General features: G+C 44.5%; 1 protein-coding gene across 1 annotated transcript in view; it reads left to right on the forward strand.

Moving 5' to 3' along the window:
- LOC109487638 (fibrinogen-like protein 1) overlaps positions 1-7,261 on the forward strand; it is a 7,434-nt gene extending 173 nt beyond the window's left edge. The window contains exons 2-6 of the mRNA XM_019791646.1: positions 2,871-2,990; positions 4,571-4,774; positions 5,258-5,365; positions 6,011-6,230; positions 6,937-7,261. Of these exons, the coding sequence (XP_019647205.1) occupies positions 2,871-2,990; positions 4,571-4,774; positions 5,258-5,365; positions 6,011-6,230; positions 6,937-7,261 (977 nt within the window). The remainder of the gene's footprint in view (positions 1-2,870; positions 2,991-4,570; positions 4,775-5,257; positions 5,366-6,010; positions 6,231-6,936) is intronic.
- Positions 7,262-8,989: the final 1,728 nt, after the last annotated feature.

Below are 8,989 nucleotides of genomic sequence, written 5' to 3' on the forward strand. Positions count from 1 at the left end.
TAGCCACGGGGGGGGGGGCTTCGAAAGAAACCCCCACAATGCTCAAAGGTTCACTTTTGGGTCCATTTTTTATCTAAAGGTCCAAGATTTTTCTTTAGATGGACTGATTCGTATCACCAGCAGGGCTGGAATCGTATTAAAAAAACTACCTACTTTGTCATTGAATAAAAAGTTATCTGTGATTTTTTCTTCGAAATTCTCTCAAAAACGCAGGAAATGCCATTTCAGAAGGTTCATTTTTCACAATTTTCCGGTGGAACATACCCCCCAGACCTCCCTAGGAACCTCGCGCCTTCGGCGCTCGCTAGTCCCCTCAAGCAGTGGGAAGAACCCCCCATTCAACATCCTGGCTACGGGCATGATCTTGTTTCGGTGTCTTTTAAGAGTCATTGCATGAGAAAACCAAGAAGAGATCGGAAGATGGGGGTCAGACTTTTACAATTGAGCATCCTATTCTTAGACATTAACAACCTATCCGATAGTGTTAATAATTGTGTATTTGTTACTCAATGGATCACCTTTACTTTCATCTAAAGTCAACTCTCAAATACTCACTATTACACAGCTATATCTTTCTGAAACTAAGCGATTTAATAACTGATTTATAGTTCTGTATCAATTTATAATATGTTAATAATGTTAGCTGGACGTTACCCATGTTATGTCTAGTGGTGACGTGAATATAAGCATATTGCTTGAGTGCGTCACCACTATGTATTGTATTGTTTGCATGTTGAAATGAATAAAAAAAATATGGGGGTCCATGATCCAAATTGGCTCAGACTCTCTATCTGCGATAAGCGTGTGAAACTATAAACCGCCATATGAGACTGTTTTACTTGTTCCAGAGACGTACATTGCGTTTGATATACTCTCGGCTACTCTCCTAGCAGAGGTTTGGGTTTGGGGTTATTTTGGGCGTGTTTTTAGACTTTTTTTATCGGGGTTTCTTTTTTGCACTGGAATTTTTTGGGTTGGGTGGGAACAAAAGAGAAACCCGGATTTTAAAAAAGCCTATAAACACGCCAAAAACAACCCCAAATGCAAATTTAAACCTCTGCTTGGAGTGTAAGTCGCGGCGGCGACCGCGAGTAACCGCCAATCAGTCTGGTCTTGCGGCAGCTGCTCGGGTGTTTAAATTACAAAAAAAAAGCATTGTTACAATATACAGTCAAACCTGTCCAAGCCGGCCACCCAGGGGATCAAAGAAGCGTGGCCACCTTGTACAGGTGGTCTTCTTGAAGAGGGTCGCCTCACAACATGACTGACGCATAAATGGTTTCCAGGCCAAGTCATATCCAATATTGAAATACTAGTAGATAGGGTGTGCTAGGGTTCATCAGTACCATCGAAAGCAGAATTTTCAACTCTCTGCATTTTGGTGGTTTTTTTTTTCGCGCAACCAGCAATTTTGATGAATGGTTCTAGCTATTTTGTTATTTTCCACCAGACGCCACTCCCCAGCAGCGAGACCAGACTGATTGGAGGCCACTTGCGGACGCCGCCGCGAACATACGAAATGTGATGTACAACTCTGGAGCAGGTAAAACGATTTCTAGTTAGGCCACACCGTCTTAATTTTTATGGATGACATCCTCTGAAGACCCCCAAACTAGTGCGCGCGGGCGAATAAAAAAACTCCGGCCAGAAATAAAAATGCGGCTAAACCACAGGAATACAAAGCTCAGGTAATGTGGTTTTTGCGGAGTTTATGAATCGGCACGGTACGTATATACCGAGTTCTTGAGTCGTGGAGCTTCGGCAGCCTGGGTGCCATCCTCCAGAGTTACAGCCGGCTCCGTATTGTCGCTAACTACCATGGACTACCCAGGCCTAGGACCTCGGAGGACGTGATCTTTTTTTTTTAGAGAGAACAGGTGAAAATCAATGTGCGCGCGGATGTCATCCATACATTCAAGTCGGTGTAGCTTTATAGGAACTGTTGCTTGTCTTGTCTTGTCTTGTACGGGTTCTGCACAACACCCCTAGATTGGGGTAAAGCGTGCAGGGGAGCTGTGCGATGCGCTATTGCTGCTTCTTTAGGTGTTGAAGAACTGCAGCGTTGAACTTCGTGGGTTCCGCAGTATCAGTTATCTCTTGGGGCAAGATGTTCCAATCTCTGACAGTTTGTGGAAAATATGAATATTTGTAGCAGTCTTTATGAAACGTTAGAGGTTTGTATGAGTTGGAGTTGAAGTGTCGCGATTGGCGCGGGATAGGCGTCAACAAGGTTTTGACCGGAAGGGCTGTTTTTGAGTGTCTTGCTTTCTGAAGTAATGTGAGTCTACTTGCTGTGCGTCTGTCCTTTAATGTGTTCCACCCTAAATCTGTGACCAATTTGGTAGTGCTGGCATAAGTATCATAGTTATTAGAAACAAATCTGGCCGCTCTTTTCTTTTCTCTTTTCTGGTGAGATTTCCAAAGCAAATGCAAAATGTTTACCTGCACACATGGTCTACTCTGTTAATTCTCACTCAAATGCATTCATACATATCGTCAGACCAGTTGCTGAGTTCTTACACTATGTTACAAATACCAAAATATTGTATTATGTTTGTGATAAACACATTCAAATATACTTGTTATGTTTACCGAAGGAAAACATATTGTTTTTGCTCAGTTTCCTCTTCTGTTCCAAACACTAACCTCTGACCTAGCCAATGGCCTGATTTGTTGACGTCTGTCACCATTGGAACTGGTGTTGGGTTACATAATGTTGCAATCTTACAGTAGGAGGGATTTAGAATCCTGTCTGACGATATGTATGAATGCATTTGAGTGAGAATTAACAGAGTAGACCATGTGTGCAGGTAAACATTTTGCATTTGCTTAGGAAACGTCACCTTTCTAGTTTCTGTTTGGTCTAACAGCAACCAATGACAAGACCACTTCCAAGAAGACCAGTTGTTCCGGCTGGTGCAAGAAGTTCTGGCTGATCGTCGGCGGGCTGGTATTCCTGGTCATGGCCGTCGCACTTCCCTTGATGACGGGTCAGTTTTTACCATTTATTTATTTATTGTATCTTTATTTTATTGTTTTTTGTGTTAATGATATGTGATTGAAGGATTTATGCATTTGATTTGTTTATGTATGCATGACGCAGGGCCCCACTGTAAAGCAGTGTTACCATTGAATGGGCAACCTTGTGGGGTCGTGTGGCGCAGTCGGTAGCGCGTTCGGCTCACACCAAGAGGTCACGAGTTCGAATCCTGCCCATGTTACCGATCTTGTGCCCTTGGGAAAGGCACTTTACACGACTTTCCTCATTTCACTCAGGTGGAAATTGAGTACCTAGCTTCGGTTAGGCACGTCCCTCGGATATGACGTTAAAGTTAAATGGAGGTCCCTTGTTTGTGGAGAGCCCCCCCCCCCACGCACGTTAAAGAACCCACCACACTTATCGAAAAGAGTAGGGGACGTTCCCAGTGTGAGTTTTTCAAACCTTACAGTCCAGCGGCAGCTTGTACTTACATGTACAAAACTGGTGTGTTATGCCTAAACACGGTTTACCGGTTATGCGAAACAAACAAAAAACAAACCTCGATTTTCCTTCTCTTTTTTTTTTGCTAAAGTTAACCTGCACAGCCTGTCTCGGGAGGTGATGGAGCATTCAGTACGACTATCCCGACATTCAGCACGACAAACCAAGATTTCCGTACGACTGGCCAAGCTTTCAATACGACTGGACGAGCTGGAACGTAAGTAGTTTGACCTACCAACACAGAGTACAAATCTTGAACCTTAACCCTTGTCCTGATGACATTCCTGGCACAATATTTTGCAATAAATTCATGTCTTAATTAGATCATAGACCCCCAATTTTTTTGCCCAGCAGTGGCATAGTTAGTTCCGCATTTGTTGCGTTTCGCTGCAGTGTGATGCGCTGCACGAGAAATACCCCCAAATCGTACCTACACAGGGTGCTATATATATAGTACTGTATGTGCAGAACGACAATTGTTGCGCTCAGCAGGACAAGGGTTTTAACTTTGTACCATTTCTCAATTACTTTATGATAGGAGTTTTACAAAGAATTCCTAACACTTCTGTTAGTGCCCTGTCCCTGTGGTATAATGGTACGGTCCCAGAAGTGGTGGGTTATTCTAATAACCGACCAATTTTGAGGTTACGGCCTGATAACCCATGGAAAATGGAGCCTTCTGATTGGTCAACTTCTTCTTGCTATGTAATAATTACATTTATATACTTTGTTCATATGTGACTTATGCTTAGCCCAGTGGGGCACAAACGTACAATATTATAAAGGTCTTCATTCATTGAGTAAAGAGACTCTTTTTTTACCCAATCAAGTCTCTAATTATTCAGCCGACATCGGTGATCGATCGGTCGATCGGTGTAATATAGCCAGCTGTCGCCGCGCCGCGTGCCTGCGAAGCTGATGTGTTACGCCGAAAGGCGGTTATACCGGCTATACAGATACAGATACAGAGACATTTCGGTGACCGTCTGTCACCCTCCTCAGGGCAATTCTGACTGGTTCACATTGCTCTTTACTCAGTGTCTTACCAACCTGATGAAACTACTCACGGGTCTTCATTCATTATTTCAGGAACTGATTTCTGCCTGGCACACCTGCGATGCAGTGATCATGAGAGGCCGACTCTCTCCTGGCGTGCCTCAGGAGTGGGGACTCTTTCCCCTGGGGTGGGGACTTCCCCCCGTGGTGCAGAAACTACAGCAGCCCCGAGACGCGCACAAGTCACACCGCCGGCGACTCTCATCACTACCGCTGGGCCATATGGAGATGCACGAGGTAAGCCTCTACCGGGCTTCGGAAGGCGGCTGGAAAGAGTAGAAATTGGCCAAATGGAGAGATAACATGCCATGGGACAAACTTCCCAGGCATGTTAGGCTCTGCATTTGGCCGATTTCTACTTTCCAACCTCCTCCCGAAGCCTGGTAGAGGCTACACGATGTAAAAATACAGCACTTGGGTGAGCACCTCTTCGTTCCTGAGCAGGATAGGGTAAAATTGTCCAGGTCGAAGCCGGACAAACAACACACAAAACTCGCTAATATACACTGCACACACACGCATACACACACGCATACACACACACACACACACACACACACACACACACACACACACACACACACACACACATACACACAGCACAGTACAATACACACACACATACACACACACACACACACACACACACACATACTAGACTTAACCTGTCTATAACAATTGTTACATTGACTCTGCCATGTGCTACTTACCGTTTCCCAGAGCCAGACTGCGCTGCATATAAAGCCGCCGGGTACACGACCAGTGGAGTCTACAAACTTGGCTCACCCCTGTCCGGCGTAACGGTCTACTGTGACATGGATACAGACGGTAGATATTATTTTGAGGCACATTTATAGATCCGTAATATAAACAGAAGTTAACCTTTAGCACACTAATGTTGTTGGCTAACAATTCTCTACTTGATATGGGGTTAGGCAGCAGGTTTAGGCTTTAGTTCCCCAAGTTGACTCAAACGGCATCACACAAGTATGCTGTACACACTGGCCCCACTCCAATGCCCTAATCTCCAAGCAGATGTTTAGGTGCCCACAAAAGACAGTATCAAATTGGCCAGGCAGTATCCACTGGCCAGACTGTATCCATTTGCCACCCAACATCTGCGAGCACTCGGCTTGCAATTGAAGAAAGGCTATTAACACCTAGTTTTTTCCTAATTAAAAATATTGTTGCCAAGTAGTTAATTGCCCTGTCGCCCTCCTAGTGGTCCAGCTGATTGACCGCTACAGGAACTTGAGAATGTCTCTCTACTGGTCACTGTGCTAACTGTTAGTTTGGGCAGTTTAAACAATGGAGGAGAAGGTTCACCGTGTGTTTCTCTCTTATTTTAATGAGCATCCCGGGTTGGTCTATTTCATCAACCTGCTTCTGAAAAACTCCTTCTGTGTTGTTATCATGTAAAAGCTCTTCTTTCATTGCCTACAAAGTAATGATTAGTTGTTTTTTTCCGCACAGGACAGGGCGGATGGACCGTGATCCAGCGTCGACTGGACGGGTCGGTTCCCTTCACCAAGAACTGGGAGGAGTACAAGCACGGGTTTGGGAACAAGAACGGGGAATACTGGCTTGGGAACGAGAACATCCACCGCCTGACCAATCGGAAGAACTATCGGCTCCGCATTGAGCTGATGGACTGGGATAGAGAGACGCGCTACGCGGAATACAACACATTCAGGTTGGTACTCTGTATCTGTATCTGTATAGCCGGTATAACCGCCTTTCGGCGTAACACACCAGCTTCGCAGGCACGCGGCGCGGCGGCAGCTGGCTCCTCCTTCTAGTGAGACTTCTGAGCAAACAAAAAACATAGTTAAGAAGTCACTTAGAATCCGAAAATATAGAAAATGTTCAGAAAGGTCTATCATAGAAACTACTAGTCCTTCTGTCTAAAGTTACTATGCATAACTGCAGGTGAATTTTGTCATTTGCATTTGCATGATTTTATTAGAGAAGACCATTAATCAAAATAGATTATACCAAATTAAAGTACATTTTCACCATCAAAAAGGCAAAACAACACAACTAAAAAAATAACACACCAAATTTACAAAAGCTCTAAGTACTTCATGGAGGTATCAGACCAACGAATTCTAGTTTTTGTTCTGTTTTCCTTAGCCAGGGTGGCCCTCTCAGTGGCTTAGCACTGCTTTGCAGTAGCTAGGGCCCTGGACACATAGTATATAAAACACACATATGATACAAGGAACAAACCAATATACAGAAGTACCAACAGGACAAACAAACATGTCATCAAATACAAAGCTAGTATCCATACTCAAAGTCCATATACCAGTCCGTTAATATGTTAATTAACAGACATGTCAGCATCAGAGCCTGTCGTTCATGCGTCATGTGGTGATGATTTTGCTGTTCCCATCCAGGGTGGCCGGTGAGTCGGACCGGTACCGGCTGACCATTTCCGGGTATTCAGGCGACGCGGGAGACTCCATGACTAACTACTATCCCAACAACGGGCAGATGTTCTCCACTGTGGACAGGGACAACGACGCCTGGGAGCACGGCCAGTGTTCTCAGCTGAACGGACAGGCCGGATGGTGGTTTGAGAACTGCAGCCACTCCTTCCTCAACGGTCGCTACCTGGGCAACTGTGGGAACTCCTGTGAAGCCTTTGAGGGGGTGGCGTGGAAGACCTGGAAAGGAAAGAATTACTCTCTCAAGTCTGTGTCTATGAAAATCAGACCATGACGGGGGCCCGCATGCTCTTTTTAGAGCGGCCGTTTGAATTCTTCTATGTAGAGCGTAGACGGACCGCTCTAATTCAACGCAGAGCGTAAGTGGCGTATTTTGCGTAGAGCGTATTTGCCGTTTTAATTCTACGTAATGCGTTGTAGCCACTTGGAATTTATCGTAAGGCATAGTCGAGAAGTTTCCGAATTCAGCGTAGAGCTTTGTCAGGACCCCCCCCCCCCTGCAGGCTCCCCAGAATGAGTCAATTTGTATGTATCAGTGAGGAAAACACTTGTTTAGTGGGCACTTCAGATCCAGCTAACTAGAGAAGTGTTCAGATATTATTATTATTATTATCTTGAAAGTTCATCTGTGCTGGTAGCAGTCATTATGAGCAAGATTTAACTGTAATTTCCAAAGCAAAAAAATGGACTTATCCAAATTTTAGACTGTACAACTCCAGTCTTTGTCAAGGTAACGTCAATCTGAATTAGTCAATTTAAGTGTATCAGTGAGGCAGTAATTCATGTTTAGTGGGTACCTCCAACTAACTGAACATGTGTTCAGATATAGTTTTTACGGAGCAAATTATTGTTCAATAAGAATTTGAATAGAAGTGATGATAACTGAAATATCTAGTGACTGATTAGAAAAATATTGGTGGCTTATGTTAATGCTGGGCGCTTTTTATTTACATATTAATTACTCTTTAAGTGCATGTTTTTTTTATGTTGTAGAATTTTAGTAACATACTAATGCAACTGTAGTGTTGCAGTCATGGATCATTGCACCGTTGTGAGTTTTTTTGACTGAGCACTGGTTCTTTGGTGAGAACACCATTCCTTGTGTTTCACCCCCTCCCACCAAATGAAATGTTAGTTTGCTTTGTAAGAAACAGTAAAGCCAGTAAAACCCCTTCTGGTCCTGGGCCGGGGTTCGAACCCACGACCTCCCGAGCACCAGCTTCATAACCAGACGCTCTAACCACTCGGCCGAAAAGGTCAAGACCCGTCGGCCGGGTCAGTTGTTAGCGCCTATAACCCCCCCCCACTGTTACACCCACTGTTACAGCTTTACTACGTGCAATGATTACTAATTTTGTTCCTTACTTTACGACTGCAGACATAAGCACACAATAAACTTGTAATTTGTGCTTTTAAAACACAATGAAATCTTGCGTTTGTGTACTGATTTCGCCATGATGCTTTGAGTATTAAGACATAAGACCATTGGGTATTTACACGAAAGTTGTCCCATCTTTTCAAAGCAAGATGATTTTTTACTGACTTGCAATTTTGCTAAGCAAAGCGATGCGATGGCATATATATGAGGGTCTGCATGGGGGGGTCCTGGCAACGGTTAACGGTAAATTCAGCAGGACCGATAACGCTTAACGGTAAATTCAGGACGGTCGGCAACGCTTAACGGTAAATTGACAGGCTTTTTTTCGAGCTGCACTGGATTTGGTATCTCGCTTTGTGAGCTCGAGAAAAGGTGATCACTGACAAAATTACGTATACCTTACATGTAATGAAGCATGCATTAAAGGTATGTGTTCCCTGTGTTTCCCACCTGCCCTGGTCCCCGAGTGCGTCCACAAATACCGGGGTGTCCGAGTCGACGTCTGCCAGCTTGCATTTTTTGAGTCTGCCCAGTTTTACCGATGGGTTTTGAGAGGGGAGCGCCGAAGGCGCTCGTAATCTAGGGCCGGGGTCCGGGGAATGCTCCCCCGGGAAATTTAGGATT

This window comes from Branchiostoma belcheri, unplaced genomic scaffold, assembly GCF_001625305.1.
Source record: "Branchiostoma belcheri isolate BF01 breed outbred unplaced genomic scaffold, Haploidv18h27 scaffold111, whole genome shotgun sequence".
In the NCBI taxonomy this organism is placed as follows: domain Eukaryota; kingdom Metazoa; phylum Chordata; class Leptocardii; order Amphioxiformes; family Branchiostomatidae; genus Branchiostoma; species Branchiostoma belcheri.